The sequence below is a fragment of the Lycorma delicatula genome, chromosome 9 (genome assembly GCF_047948215.1).
Source record: "Lycorma delicatula isolate Av1 chromosome 9, ASM4794821v1, whole genome shotgun sequence".
NCBI classification, from domain to species: domain Eukaryota; kingdom Metazoa; phylum Arthropoda; class Insecta; order Hemiptera; family Fulgoridae; genus Lycorma; species Lycorma delicatula.
The window spans coordinates 132,531,047-132,548,173 of record NC_134463.1 but is presented as its reverse complement, the minus strand read 5'-3'; the positions used below and the strand labels follow the sequence as shown (position 1 = coordinate 132,548,173).

Below are 17,127 nucleotides of genomic sequence, written 5' to 3'. Positions count from 1 at the left end.
GGCTGAGTAGTTCATAATTCACCTGGTTTCTTTTAAATAAAAAACCAAGGATTGACAATGTTGTCTCTTTTAGAAACCTGAACTTGTTTTAACCTAGTTAACACAAAATCATTGATTAGTAGTATCCATCTCCCATTTTGGGTAAAAATGTGCTAATGTTCTGCAGAACAGTAGGTGAAAGAAGATTCACTCTACATTTTGGGGTGGACTCAAGATATTCTTTGGATGGTATTGTCTATCCCAAGATTGATTCTTTATTTCCAAGCTTTATGGTTTATTTCTCATCATTCAATATTTCTCTGATCCACTTCCATATCCAATACTGATTTGACTTTTCTGTCTAAAATTTCATTGTCTGAAGCAAGTTTTCCCAGTCTGTGAAAAATTATAGAGATATAGTATTTATATTTAAAGATATAATCAATCGCCTTTATTCTGTATTGTTAATTCCAAAACTTGAAGTAACAAAATTGAAACTTTTATGTTAATTTTGCAAGAACTTTTACTTCAAGATTTCTTAAATATGAACGTTTTCTTTAATATTAAACATTCTTAATGATATAGATAGAATTTAAAGGGCTTTATTCTTAAATTCTGATTTTGTCATATTATCAAATAGGGTGAGTGAACTGAAAACAGTTTATCATTAAGTTAGCTGTATTGTTAGCTGTTTAGTATAATTAAACATTTTTTAATGTATAGATTTTTTCCTAGAAAAGTAAATTGTATAATCTGTTATTAAATATGTAAAATAATTTGGTTGTGTGTTGGAACATTTAAGTGTGTTTGTTTTTTTTTTTTGAAATGTGTGTGAAATAGTTACCAACCTGGCCAATGTTAAAGTTAGTAAGTTATTAAAAATGAAAAAAATTCTAATAATACTAATAATGTACTAAATAGTTTTTAATATCACTTACACAACTTACATTTTTCAGAAGCACACATAATACAAGAAATGAAAATGATCTTACATCAATTTTATTTATTTTATTTTATGCATACCAGAACAAAGTAACAGCACAGTGACATGATGTCAACAGTATTCTGCAGAGATGCCAAGGCATCTGTACACAGTCTGGTGTGTAAGAGTATCAGAATCAGACTGACCACTCCTGAGACATGCGGTTAATTGAAACCCAACCACCAAAAACCATCAGTAATCACAGTCCTAGCTTTCAAATCCATATAAGGACTCTAACCTTACAACTCTCAATTTCAAAAATCAGCTGATTTTGTGATTACAATTTTAACCACTAAGACTAACCCAGTGGGTTTATTGTTTTTCTAATCAAAAATTTCACCCACAAATGATTTTTTTTGTAGTGCCTAAAAAATTAGATTTCCAAAAATATGATTATGGATAACTGTCAAATTCTATGGGAAGATTTTCATGATTTGAGAATCTTTTAAATTCTAAATAATACTGATGTAGTTACAACAAAGTCATATAATTAGTTAAGTGAATACTTCATCCACATCCAAACCTAATTTTTCTCTGAAATTCCATTAAAAAATATACATTAGTGATTGGAAAATGTTCTTATAAAAACAAATAAATAAAATGCCATAAATTGTGGCATATGTAACATTTTGGAACTTAAAATAAAAAAAAATCAAGAGGTCAACTTATAATTAAAAGTATTTAAAATCTTAAAAATGAAGATACTTCAATTTTTCTAGGTTAGTATATCAAAATAATTATTATAATAATATTTATAATTAAAAATTTTGTTAAAGCAAAAAGAAAACAATACCAGAGCAAATTAATTAAGTGTATGTTTTCATACAACTATTATTAACATTGCCATTTACAACTAAAACATTATTTATTTATTAATTTCATCTCTCGACTGTAATAGTCCTATAGCTAGCACACATTTTTATAACTAATTCACAATAGCAGAAGTGCGTTAAATATTTAGTTTAGTAAATAGGAGACAGAAAAGATAAGTAAAAAATTCTGTTTTGCAACTGCGTTTATTGATAATAAAATGATAAACCTCTAATGTTTTGTGTGATTTTTTATGTATTTATAACAAGCTATTCTTTTTTTTTACTCAAAATATCAGTCCAACACAAAAACAAAGAACCAATCGGCAGATATTTTGGTTAGTTCATGATTACTTTGTAGCATCATGTTCCTGTAGAGTTTTGCTTATTTTTAGACTTAGCATAATTTTCTTGGCTTAATTTTATCAATTTATAATTGACCTAAAATAAACACCACATAAACAGTCAGCAGACATTTTTATTGGTTTAATATCACAGGTCAGATGATTTACGAGTGATCTTTACAATGCAATTCCATCTCGCCACAATGGTCCATTTGGAGGTTCTCTCAGCGTCCACTACAATATCTTCTTTTCAATGTAAAAATAAGTAACCTAATAAACATTGTTATTTTTGAAATAGATTAAAAAATAACAAAAACATATTTAATAAAACTATTTAAATATTTTTTTAACAAAAATAATAAATAAAACATAAGAAATCAGACAATAACTTTATTTTCATTTGCTATTGTTACTTCCCATGATTTTATCATATAAAGCATTAAAAACAATCAGCAGATGGTTATTTAATTAGAAACAGATCACAAAAACTTTAGTATCAGGACATCTACCATGATCCTGAGTTGACAAAAATGTCTGCTCATTGGTTCTGTGTTAGTTGTGGCCAACAATTTATATAAAAATAAAAGTAGGTGTTATAAATGAATAAAAAAATCACACAAACCATTACAAGACTATCATCTTATGAATAAAAGCAACTGCACAATCTACACAATCTACTCATATTTTCTGTCTGTTGCTTACTAAACTAAAATTTTAACACATTACCAGCCTGATGTAAATTAGTCATGAAAAAGTGCACTAGTTCCAGGACTATAAATTCTGAATATTGAAGATAATCCCGGGTTCAACAAGTTTAGATCTATAACTGCATTTCTTATTTTTAAATAGAGAACTCCTTTTGCTAATTAGAGAACATCTGTCTTTACAAGGATCAAAACAACTAAACAGTATATCTGTGAAATTTACTGATACAACTTTATGCAAGCTTTGCATCTACACTACCGTAATACCAAGAATAAAAACCTTCCTTATAAGTAACCGCCAATTTTCTGCACTAATATCTAGTTCAGGTCAAAACCCTTTGTTTAATTCAACAGTACAACTAAAAAAAGACTTTTTTAAAGAAAATCCTCTGTTTTCTTTCGATTATAAATATTTTTTCACTAATAATACACAGCTTTGCTTGTTGCACTGTTACTTAAATTGCAAGATCCATAAGTTTCAACTAAAATAAATAATCATATTTTACACGTCATTATTAAAGTAAACATACAAACTACTCATATCAAAAAATATATAATTTGATGTTAAATGAATAAATAAATTTTTGGTTTCTTCAAATGTCTATTAGTATATTTGGGTAACATGTACTAGCTCCTACATTTTATTAAAAATTTCTTTCCTATATTTTAATATACTGCTTTTCTTAAATGTGATTGGCAGTTACTGTTCATATATTACAAAAATTTTTTAAAATTTACTTTATACTTTTTAGACATACATCAAATTATTATCATATATTACACGAGTTTAATTAGTAGGGTAATTTGGATTTCAAAAGATAACATAATCTATTGAAATTTCTAATATATTTAAAAAATATCAAATAAATTTTCAATCAAACATTTACTACACAAAGTAACAAAATAGTAAAGTTTTTGCATAATGAAGTTTTATAGTGAAGTATGTTAAATTATTACACCTGCACCCTTAATTTACCCCCGTACGAAGGGATGTTTGCAAAAGTAATGGTAGAATATTGTATTGTCACCCGACCTTAGTAATTGTGAAAAATTTCATCAACTGGCAAGTTCAAGAAATATGTTAAATTAAGGATACAAGATTTGAGGACAAACATGAAAAAAAAGCATTGCAAGTTGAAGAAAAGCAAGTAATAAATTAAATTTTAATGTCACAACTATAAGTTAAGGAAAGAGAGCTAATAATGATTAAACTCAGGAACGTTTAGTATTTATAGTAGTAAATTCAATGTCAATATTACATTAAATTGAGTACACTCAAATATACTTATCAGCACACATTATAATTTAAATAGATTTATGTTGCAAATTTCTCATTCATCATTTAAAACAACATTTAAAATAGTTTACATTAATAAAAATATTTATTAAAATGAATAGATCACATAAAGCCAGCTGCAGGAGTCAAGAAATGAACTGCCAAAGAACGCAGACAAAAAGATGAATAAAACTGATGAAGAAAAAACTACTCTAAACATTTTGTGAATTTGAACAAGGTATAAAGTTTTGTACAATATTTTTATCTAGATATTATAGGTAAAAGAATTAAGACCAAGAATTGAAATATCTTTAAAAAATGTATGTTTTCTATCTTGCCTAATAATTAAGGAGATATTTCTCCCTTAACTTCATATACAATAGTTTTTATTTAATTAAACGAATTATATTTTTTTTTTCTGTGGTTCATAAAATAACATAAATTGGCATAAAAAAAGAAGTAGTTTTTTGTTTTTTTAATTATCACTAAATGTTTCACTTATATTACTGAAGATTACATTAAACAGAAAAAACAAATTAAATAAAAGATTACAGATAAAAAATATTAAGATTTCAAGCATAATTTCAGTCAACCATTTTTAATTTTTTAGTAATAAGCAAGCAAGGTATTAAATTACATCCCTTCTAAATTTGTTGGTTTCATAATACCATGAACATCTGACAAAAATGCATCTTAAAAATAAAAAAAAAGGTGTGAAATAAGGCTACAATGTGCGATTATCACATTTAGAAAATAGGTTCCAAATACTATGTTAAATAGCACTACGTGCAGTTTAAATTTGGAAGTTAAATGTATATCCTTTTTTATGGCAGTGCATATTTTTATCATAATGCCCATGAAAAATTATGCTATCCATATTTGTTCTTTTTTAATAATTTCATAACATTTTATGTTTTTTTAAATATATGTAACACACACAGACACCCCCCCCCCATACACACACACACTATATATATATATATATATATATATATATATTACATACACATACTTAAATACATATGTACCACAAGTGTAAATAAATATTAAAAATTTCTGTTTGGAGAAAATAACTAATAATACCATAAGTTCAAGTTTTCTTCTTCCAGCTGGTTAGCTTCCTCTTGCAACTGATTACCGGCTTGGACTAGTTGTTCAATGTGTTTATCACATACAGCTTTCTGTTTTCTTAGCTCCTTAATCTGTTCCATTGCTTGACTTAAACCAAATTCACCAGTTTCATACTCTCTCAGTTGTATAATCATGTTACTCATCTACAAATAAAACAATAAATTAAGAAGTACAAATCATAAGGTTTCCTATAAGTCATTTTAAATACAGGAATATCAACATTTTTTTATTTCATTTAACAGAAACATTTTTTAACAATGGAAATAACACTCTTATGCAATGCACAAAAAGGTAAAATTTAAGACTTTGCATTATAAAATTTGAGTTATCTAATATACATTTATATAGGGCATACACACACAAACACACACATACACATACACACACAGAGAGCAAGGAGAGAGAGAGAGAGAGAGAGAGAGAGACATACACACTAATTAGTAACAATAATCATAAATGAAATGACAAATCTTTCAATCCTTAAGTCTGTACTGCAATCCAAACAAAATTTACATGGTCACTTCTGTATTTGATCAGACCTTATTATTTGATCATGAACTTATTCCTATATTTAAAAAAAATTAAATTACAAGAACATATATCACCTGCTCTCAGCTTACCCCAACATCATGTTGCAGACTCAATCATTAAAGATTTCAATATCTGGGACAAATTGAACAAAATCCAAAAACTGCAACCCTACATTAAATACCTCACAATTTTTCATTAAAGTACATCAAAATCCTTTAACTTCCATATTTATTTGCATTAATATGTAGCTTAGATCAGGAGATATGCAGCATTGAAGACAAAAGTGGCCTTTTCTCTTTAAAGTGGAATAGTTCCATTTAAAAAAATTGTAGACATATAAAAAAAAGAAATTAAAGCTAAAGTCTTAAGCTTTCAAACAATTTTAATGCAGTTTACTGCAACAAATTTTGTTTCCCCCCTGTGTTTGATCAACACAAACAAAAAGTTACAAATTTTTAAAACTTTTCTTTTCACAGATTTTTTTTTAATTTGATGATTTTTGAAATCTGAAGTAAACTGTTAAAAAGTTGAGTATTCAAGCTTTAATTTTTTTTTATTCATCTCTCTAAGCCCATTGGTTGCAAAGTTAAAACAGTTTGAATATAATAATTTTTAATCATAATATATAGCAGTCCCTTTAATTTTTTACACCAGTGTATAATGTAGCAATAGTACGAAATAAAAAAATTAAAAACTGATTTATATTTTTTGTTATACAGCCACTTTACTAACACAAGTTCCAACCTTTCTTTCTTCTGTGTAGCAGTCAACAAATGTGACATTTTGATGACTACTTATAATACATAAGTCAAAACAAATGAGTATTTATTATATACAAAGCATTATTATTCAATTATCAACAAAGGGATGAAGAAAAGGGCGACAGTAAATACAAATACAATATAAAATAAAAGTGAAGTAGAAAAAAATAAAAAAAACATATTTTTAATTTTTGAACACTAATTATAAACAAACCAATTATTGGATATTGTATGTTTTTATACCAATTTACAGCTTATGTCATCCTGTTTAAAATGCCGTTTAGTTTATAAATCATGTAGAATTTCTCAAACATGTATTAAAATGTTTAAGTCAATTTCATATGACTTGTTAATGTGATTTATCCTATCCTGCATGAATTGACAGGATTATCGGTGCTTGTTCTAACTTGCTCAGTATGAATTTTGTCACGTGCAGTAAATGAGTAATTGCATGTTTATTCCTATCGGTTCATGTTGAATTTCAAACCTATATAAAGGCAGTACTTGTTTCTTTTATTTTCATTAGTATTTTCTCGTGCAATTGAAGCCTTCCAGGCGACAAGATCATTTTAATAAAATCCACTCAGATAAGAAAGACAAAGATGTGGCCCATTTTCAAAACCTAGAAAAGATGTACGTAGCTCAACCAACTATATAAAAATGTGTTTTAGAGGCTTCCAAGCAAGACAATGACAGACTTCAAGCTTCGTACAATATCTCATTGTTAATTGCTAAAACAGGCAAACCACACACTATTGGAGAAGCTTTAATTTTACCGGCAGTAAACGAAGTAATAACCTCTGTGCTCCATAAACCAGCAGCAGGTATATCTGAAAATTCCTTTGAACAATAGTTCTGTGCAAAGATGAATTGATGAAATGGCTGAAAATATTGAAGAATCATTATGCAATCATCTGAAGACTTGCCAGTTTTCATTCCAGTTGGATATGTCCTCTTTACCAACTAATGAAGCACTGTTGTCATATGTGAGGTTTATCAAAGATGAGAAAATGGCAAGAACTAGAAATTTAGAGACAGATGCAAAAGGAGAAACCATACATAATACACTGGAAACGTTATGTGATGAAAATGAAATTCTTTTGAAAAATATTATGTCAATTGCTACTGATGGCGCTCCAGCTGGCTATGACAGGGTGTCACAAAGGTTTCAAAGCATACTTAAAAAATAAAGTTCCAGAAGTGTTTGCTGTACATTAAGTCAATCATCACCAACATTTAGTTGTGAGCCTGAATTGTAATCTTTTTGAAAGCAATTTTAACAAAAATACTTCAAAATAGGAGTATGCCACTCTTAAAAACAATAATGTAATTGCTGTTTTAAAGAGCGCATCTTAAAAACACCAATTGTAATTATTATTTTTAACAGATGATAAGTTTAAACATTTTGGGGCGCTAGAAAATTTTTGATTCTCAATGTGGGTGATGGGTAAAAAAGTTTGAGTCTCAATGATTTAAAGTACGAGTATATTTAATTTAAAAAAAAGTACTTATGGAGTAATATAAACAATACTAAAATCAATATTTTCAGTGAGGAATTTACAATTTAAATATAATTTATTCATAGTTTAAATAATAATTATCATTGCCAGACAAAAATGATATAAAATTAATAACAAAATAGAAGAAAAAAAATTAAACTTAAATATTTGCAAAAATATTTACATTATATTATAAAAATATATTAAATATATATATTATATTATATTTATTATATATATTAATATTCTTATTTATAATAAATATATTATTATTTAATAATATTATTTTTAAATATAAAGATGTAAAACAAATTATTATGGTTGCATTTTATAACACATTCCAATACTAATAATAAATTGATAAGTGAACTGAATTAACAACTTGAACTCTCTTTAGGTAAAATTAAATTTCATTCGCCACTTTATATTTCTTCAGTTTATTTTCTGTCAACTGTAATTCTTCTGATATTTAATGAGTCACTTGGATTACTAAACATTCTTGATTCATTATGAAATATTGAGTTAAACATGTTTAATTTTTTAATTTCCGATATATAATAGTTATTTTTCATTAGTTCATGGTTTCAAGCCCTGGGCAAGTATTTTCACATGAAACAAAAATCATTAGTAATTATTATTATTGGACTAGACTAGACTAAAAGCAGACCTACTGCCAACTGTGAAAATTTAATGTGGTTTATGTTTCATTACACATGATTTTGTTGAATTTTTTTTCAAATTGTAACTAAATTAATGTTCGTGAATTTATCCTACTAACAACAACAAATCTTTTGCAATGAAGGCTTCAAAATCCTGAACATTTTTACTGTTTTTTATATTTATATAAAAGTGTGTTAACCAATTTCTTTCTTTATAATCATATAAACTGACCAATATTTTAAAAAATGAATAAAATTATATTAAAATATTTATAGAACAAATAATACTGTTTCAGAAAGTTATACAAGCACAAAAGTCGCATAAGTCCATAATTGAACTAATTTACACTTTCAGTTGAATCTTATTCACCAAATTCTATATGAAGATGAATAATTAACACATTGGTGTAATTATTATTTTACAGAGATATCTTAATGTTAATGATAGCTCTAGCCATAAAAATTACATTAGACCTTTTAAATTAAAAAATTACATATATAGTAATGCATAAAGGACAATAATAATAAATAACATAAGCAAGAAAAGGGTGATCATATGTGATAAACAATTATTTTCACCTCTTCAGCTTTTGACTGTGCATCTTCTTCAGCATCTCTAACCTTTGCTTCCAAAAGAGCTATCTTGCCTTGAGCTTCCTGTAGTTGATGCTGTAATATACTAATAGCAGATGGCTTCCTGGTATCTTCTTTTAAGTGCCTATAACACAAAATGTAATAAAACACATTTCTAAATAAAGAAATGTTAGTTTAAATAGAGTACTATTTTGATGGATTTCTTATGTTCAAAAATGTTATTTTTTTATAACAATTGAATAAAAAGTAAACATTCATTATTTACTGCATAACCTATTTATGTAGATCAACAGCACTCATCTGATTTGGCAACAGCACTTAGATGAGTGCTGTTGATCTCCAAATCATTACAAAAGTTGTTGCCAAATCATTACAAAATAGGAAAAATATTTAAAAGAACATACATCACATCATAAGATAAGTTAATGACTAATTAAAATAAATCTCATACTTGCTTTAGAAACTTTGGAGATTAATATTTTCCTACTTTTAATTTTATTTTTAAGTTATTCTAACAAAACAAAACATAAGAATATGTTATTTTAAATATGAACTCATTTAAAACAGTATTTGGTCATCTCCAACACCAATAATTTTTCACTTTGTTTGCATTAATGTATACAAATATTAAATAAGGTCTGATAAGAAAACTAAACAAGTTTTTTTTTAGTTTAATAATAGTTTTTTGGTTTAATAAAAATCAGATTAGTTTAGGTTAATTTAAAAAAAAATATATTAACTGAGATATTTTTCAAATTAATAAATGTTATAATTTAATTGCATTTATATTATAATAATTTACATTTAATTTTGAAATACAGTAGTGGATGTGATGATTTATTTAAATACATTACATTTACTATGTTATTATAGTTTTATTTCCTATAATTACTAAACTTCACACATGAATATAAACACAACAAAAAATTAGATTTTATTTTACCTCACCCTCACAAAAGCAATCAACTGTAACAGATACTCTTTCTCAAAACCTCAAACCAACAGACTTTAAATAAAATGTCTACTTTGAGAAGTAAAATCTACATAACTACTCAACTTACCGGTGCATACAAGGTATAAAATGTTGCATGCTTTTAGAAAACTTTATTTTGAATAACATTTTGCTTTCATCTCATTTACAAATATTAATTAGTGTACAATCTATTTAATTTGCACTATAATGACTTCTATGCTGTACATCATTAATGGTAATAAATAAACATAGTTTATTCTATCTAGTCGTTTATATAATCCTGAATTTTCACCATACTTGTTTAAATAAGTACTGAAATATTTGTTATTCACAATTTTTAAATTATTTTATTCAGTACTGATTTTATTCATTTATTTCTCCCATCATTAAAAAAAAGTCTTTTTGCTTTTGATTGTGCCAATCTCTACAGCAAAGTGGTAGTATCTCTATCACTTTCATCCAGAAAATTTTGATTTCAAATCCCAATCGGGTTTGGCATTTTTTCATGAGCTAAAAAATTAATTTTTATCATTAGGAGTAACTAGTTGGATTAGGATTTTCCTACAGTTTACCTTCCTGGAAAATGCTAGAGCAGTTCTTTTTTGTTACATACAGAATAAAATTACTTATCATTCTTTACAAAATCTGACATATACAAGGTATAAAAAAAAGAGTATTGGGGTTTTAAAGCTATTTAATATCTCTTAACTTTGACTTAAAATAATTAATCAAAGTCTTTCTTTCTCAAACCTTTCATCATGTGGCACACATCCAATTGATAGGATAGTTTGCTCCAAATTTTAACCAGCATGTATGGAGTAATGGAACCAACAGCTGCTTCTATCCTGTGCTTCAAACAGAGTAGATTAGTAGGTATCAGAGGCACATAAACAATATCTTTCACAAATCCCACAGGAAAAATCACATGGCATCAGATAAGGTGCCTTGGAGGCTACCACAAACATTAGGTCAAGCAATCTAATCCACAGGTTGAGGAAAATATCATTCAACCAACCCCATACAGTTATGCCAGTAAGAAGGTACATGATCTTGTTGCCAAATAAAATTCTCTGCTCCATCTTGCAGTTGAGGAAAGAGCCATGTACACAGCATATCCAAATAAGAAACTCCTATTACGCTTACTTCAGCGAAAAAAAAATGCACTGTAAACTTGCCATTGAGATATTGCAAAGAAAGCATTTAATTTTGGGAAGTCCTTTTTACAGTAAGAATTTTTAGGGGATTTATGATCCCTAGATGCAGACATTATGTGTGTTAACTTTTCCACTAAGATGAAATGTTAAGCATCATTTTCATGCTGCAACATTTTGATAGAGAAGTTGGAATGCATGCACAGTTTGTAGGAATAAAAATTTACACGCCTAACCGGAATTCAAACCTTGGACCTACAATGGCTGAAATAATACCAATCATAAAGAATAAACTGATAGTCAAAAAGAATATCTGAGAAATAATATCAAGAACCAAATGAAAAACCAACAATCAAGTATAGAATCAATAAGGTCAGACCTTTCACAGAAACTAATATGGCCCGTATACAAAAAGAAGTCCTCAATATAGAAAAATTACACTACAACTTAGTACCATGACCAGAAATCATATGACAGACTCCTACCTACATTAAGACAAGGGGAGGAGGTATGGTGACTGGAATTGTAACAAGATGGGCGTCTTCCCCTACAGGGGTTGGGATGTAAATCTGTTTTATTATTTCTAGTTATTATCTCACTGCCAGAGTCAATTTTCTAATCATTCAGGAAACAATTTCACCAACTGTCTCCAAATAATGCAGTGCTGCAGGTAACCTTATTCCTATTGTCCTCTTATCCAGAAAAAAAATTAATTAAACGCTACAAATGAAGAAAAGAAATGATCAACCCACAAAGGTATTTCCTTACAAGGTCTGGATATTTTATCGTCTTAGCCAGGACTGTTTGTCATCTTCCCTTACAGGAATCCTAACAGTAAAAATGTTTTAACTTATTCCCACTATTCCTTCATTGCAGAACTTAAACAGAATCAAAATGGATTAAGTTAAATTTACTCTTTTCCACATATGTTTTTCAAGATCAATTACATTTCTTCAGTCGATCAAAACCACTTTAGTAAAGTTTAGAAAAAGTTAACATATAATATTCACTATTTCTACAACGGGTGTCTGATGTAGAGTTGTTGACACTGATAACAGAACTTTCGAGGGGATAGAGTACTGTGACTGGACACCATAGGTAGCAAGAAGTTTGAAACCATCCATCTATAATCCCTCAAAAATGAGCTTTCTAAACGTTGATAAATAATATTATTTACCACCAACCATACAGTCGATCAAACAAATAGTTTTATTTATTTCCTTAAGCTTACAGAACATCTTCCTAATACAGCTACAAATGAGAGAATTTGAATATGAAAAATTCCAATTCTGACCAAGATAAAATTTCAAGAATTTTTTTCCTATTCCAAAATTGATGTTTAACACTAGCCCTCTGATTTTGAAAAAAAGCAAAAGTTTACTTTTCATACCTTCCTTATGTCATTCCACTTTTGAAATTTTACTTAACAAAAGAATATTTAATTCTAATTTAGTAAAGTTGAGTTTGTTTAGCTTAGGTTTTCCATCTCAACCCACTGGGTTGGTCTAATGGTGAAGGTGTCTTCCCAAATCAGCTGATTTGGCAATTCCACAGTTCCAGCAATCAAGTCCTAGTAAAGGCAGTTACTTTTATAGGGATTTGAATACTAGACCGTGGATAGCAGTGTTGGTGGTCCAAAGTTAGGGTCTAATGGGTACAACATTAGGTATTTCTTCAGAGGATGAGATAAATGATTTGTAGCGTGTGTGAAAATGCCATACCTGACGGACCTCTGTACAAAAGGTCAAAACGCTACCACTTTTGGTGGTAGGGTTTCAACTAACCACACATCTCAGGAATCGTAGAACTGAGACTGCATAAAATTACATTTCATTTACACTTATACATACATCATCTGAAGTAATACTTGAAAGGTAATTCCCAGATGCGACAAAATTTCAAGAATTATTTTCCTATTTTCCATAATTATGCGCGACAGTGTGAGCAATAACTTTCAGGTTAATTGAATATTCCCCAGGGCCCAGTTATTAAGAACCTATTCTATTTATAATTTGTTAATGACCTATTTCACATAAATTTTATGGTAAGAGAAAGCAAATATTTATTGCAGATGTTAAGAATAGTGATAGGTTGTAGATTGATCTGGAATGCGTTAAAAATCAAATATCTAATTTCTTCTTTATAATTTGCTTCCAGGTTATTACTCCATTAACATACCAGTGTTGACTGTGCTATTATACAACTACAATGCCAGTTTCAGTAATATCTTGGGTAAATTCTATTAAATACTAAGGGTTGATGGTAGATGAGGGTTGATGGTAGTTGATAAGAAATATTTGTTTACATATATTAAAAAATATTTTTTCTATGGATGTTTGACAAATCATTTCTCTAATTCATTCAAAATTAAACTATGGATTGGATTGCATTGCTACAGATCAACATTTTGGCTCTCTTGATTTGATTATAATTTTACAAAATGCTAGTGTACTGGTAATGTGTGGTGCAAGTAGGTAAACATTCTTTCCCTTTATTTTCAGTAAATATCTGTATTTTGCATTGGATTTCTTTGTTTATAAGATCTTCTAACCTTTTTCAATGAAGTGGTAAAAACAGGGTGGTGATAGCTAAAGGGGAACGCTATTATATAACTAGGCAGACATTTGCAGTAAATGTTACTCTTCCAAGGCCTTATTGTGCACCGTTTCAAAAATCTTTAACACCTAAGTTCTTTAACTCCCTGCTAAGTAGTGTAAGAAGTACCTGTAATTTTAATTTAAATTTAACTTAAAAAGAATGGATTTCCTACTTTAGAGATGGAAGCACTATATTCAATGGTGATTTAGTTTAAATGAAAGAGAAGTCAATATTAAATATTATGATAATATACATGATTGGTGTAAATATTGTGTTCTGTAGGTATCTGTGTGGGGGGAGTACTGGAAGAGATAACTGAAGAAATCTGGGTGTGTGTAAGAAGATAGTTTTTATTCTTTTTTTCTCTAAATACAATGTGATAACCCTACCTACGATCAAGCTTTTGGTTTGTAGGTAAAATATTCTTATATACAACTACAGTAATATCAAAAACAGTGGGTTAAACTTATCGACATATTAATATGATTAAATGTGTGTATGTTAAATTAGAAAAACATTGTTTGAAATTTGGCATAACCTACAAATGTTACCTGAACTTAAAAATAAATCAGCACTTCCTTCTATATTAGCATGTGCTTTTTTCATATCTTCCTGGACGAGTTGCAGTTTTTAAACTAAATATTTGGTGTTTGAGGACTTTTAGTAGTTAACAAAATAAGCAAAATAACAAACGAACGATAAACTCAAACTATCACTAAACATTCACATCCAGTGCTCACTTGAAGCTGCAATAATAATTCTAGCTGCAAATTCAAAAAATGAAATATTAATTCTTTTTAACGTAAAATAGCTCTCTGGAAGTCAGTATTAGAAATTATAAAAATATTGTATATTATTCAGAGATAATACTGAAATACGCGCAAAATAATCTTTCGGAGGAAAAAAAATTAGAAACTGTGATACCAAAGCTGTAATTTAGGTATTATCTGAAAAATTATACCTGAATTTGGAAAAAAAAATTAAATTAAAATTAAAATAAGTTACTAAATTTGCCACCACTAAACATACCACCACCCATTAAACTACTATCAATTACGAAGCATAAGATAAATTTGGAAAGATACATTGGCAATACCTAACGGTGGTTAAAAATAAATTATTCAAAAATAAACTTCCTCTGAATTATTTGCAGTACCAAAAATATTAAATAAAACGATTGTTCAAAAAAAACAACTAACAGTTCTTTAATATAGGTTAATTAAAGAGCGTGTGAATGATAATTTTGTATATAGTATAATTTTTTGAAACGTGTGTGTATATATATATATATATATATATAACCTATGACTCCTGGTAAAATGATTCCAACTTGGGGTCATACATCTAAATTGGTTCAATTTTTCAGCTGCTACTGTGGAACAAACATACATGGATCCTATATAAATTACACTCCTTTTTCAGTAGTGTAAAAATTGAGATACACCAATCAATATTCATTGTTCTTTCTCAAAACGGACTTTTTACTTTCAGAAATATATCATCTAGTAGAGGGAGATTCTAATCCTTTATTGATCCATTAAGTCTTTTTTTCTTATTCCTGTTTAGCATCTGGGAATCACCGTTCAGATATTACTTCCTAGGATGATATATATTAACCTACTGTGTTAGTCTAGTGGTTAACGCGTCTTCCCAAATCAGCTGATTTGGAAGTCGAGAGTTACAGCATTCAATTCCTAGTAAAGCCAGTTATTTTTACATGGATTTGAATACTAGATCGTGAATACCGGTGTTCTTTGGTGGTTGGGTTTCAATTAACCACACATCTCACGAATGGTCGAACTGAGATTGTACAAGACTACACTTCATTTACACTCATACATATCATCCTCTGAAGAATTATCCAAACGGTAGTTACCGGAGGCTAAACAGAAAAAAAAAGAAGAGGATGATATATATTAGTGTAGTCTTGTATGGTCTCAGTTCAACCATTTCAAAGCTGTGTGGTTAATTGAAACCCAACCACCAAAGAACACTGGTATCCACGATCAAGTATTCAAGCCGTATAAAAGTAACTGCATTTACTAGTTTCAATGTTGGAACTCTTAACTTCCAAACTAGCTAATTTTGGAAGACACATTTACCACTAGACCAACCTGGTGAATTAAGCTCCAGTAAGTCTATAGCCTCCTTCCTGCACCCTTAATAAAAATCAGAGTATTGCTGTGTTATAGCTTTGTTTTTCCAAAATACTATCGGCCTTCTAAAAAAAAAAGACACAAATTATGTTAAGGAAGTTCACATATTGTCTCTAGTGAATCTTGTAGCCTAAAGAGAACCAGAGCATCAACAAGAATTCTACAGATTTGTAACAATAGAAACAAATCTACTTACAATTAATATTTTACACCTTATGATGCTTTCTGATTTGATACTTACAATTGACCTTAGATCTGAAGAAGTACCATGACCAGAAATCGTATGACAGACTCCTACCTACATTAAGACAAGGGGAGGAGGTATGGGAGAAGGTAACTGGAATTGTAACAAGATGGACGTCTTCCCCTACAGAATCCCCTACAAAAATTGATAATAATTTTCAGTAGATCTTTAAAGTAGAAAAAATGAGCAAACTTTTATAGTTATATTAAAAAAAAGAAAAAAAAAAATAATTTTTTGTTGTAATATTAGTTATGTGCAATTAATTTGCTCTGTGCATTGTCAGGAATCTTCAAAGTTTAGCTCTCGATTAAAATTACTAATATCTTAACTTGGTGGATGGACAGGGACTCTAGATCCCCTGAGCTCAATGGCACCTCTCAGGGCCGAGTATGCTTCATTGCATTGCAGGGCCGACCCCAGGGGGGGAGAAAATCGGTGAGACAAGAGTTTTAGTCGGTACGGTGCAGGTATACATACGCTCAGTAACATCTAGCGGAATCTGTTCGAGTCCAACACTGCCCCATTTATGGGGCATGTATAAATGGCATTTCTCTGACTCATGAACAAAAAAAAAAAAACATATTTTATTTGATTTTTCCAAATGGTTTTTGGAATGTTTCTCATCTACTGTATTTGAAAATTAAATTTTACACCTTTGGATTTAAATGCAGCTCTGCTGGCAAATATATTGTTTAAGGATAGAGAAAATACAAATTAAATTACTTTATTATTTTAG

At 28.8% G+C, this 17,127-nt stretch overlaps 1 protein-coding gene across 4 annotated transcripts in view; it reads right to left on the bottom strand.

Moving 5' to 3' along the window:
• The window catches only part of LOC142329676 (uncharacterized), a 317,008-nt gene that overhangs the window by 28,888 nt on the left and 270,993 nt on the right, over positions 1-17,127 (bottom strand). For all 4 annotated transcript variants that reach the window (XM_075374367.1, XM_075374365.1, XM_075374364.1 and 1 more), the window contains 2 exons: positions 9,255-9,393; positions 5,178-5,368 (listed from right to left, as the gene is read on the bottom strand). In XM_075374367.1, the coding sequence (XP_075230482.1) occupies positions 5,178-5,368; positions 9,255-9,393 (330 nt within the window). The remainder of the gene's footprint in view (positions 1-5,177; positions 5,369-9,254; positions 9,394-17,127) is intronic.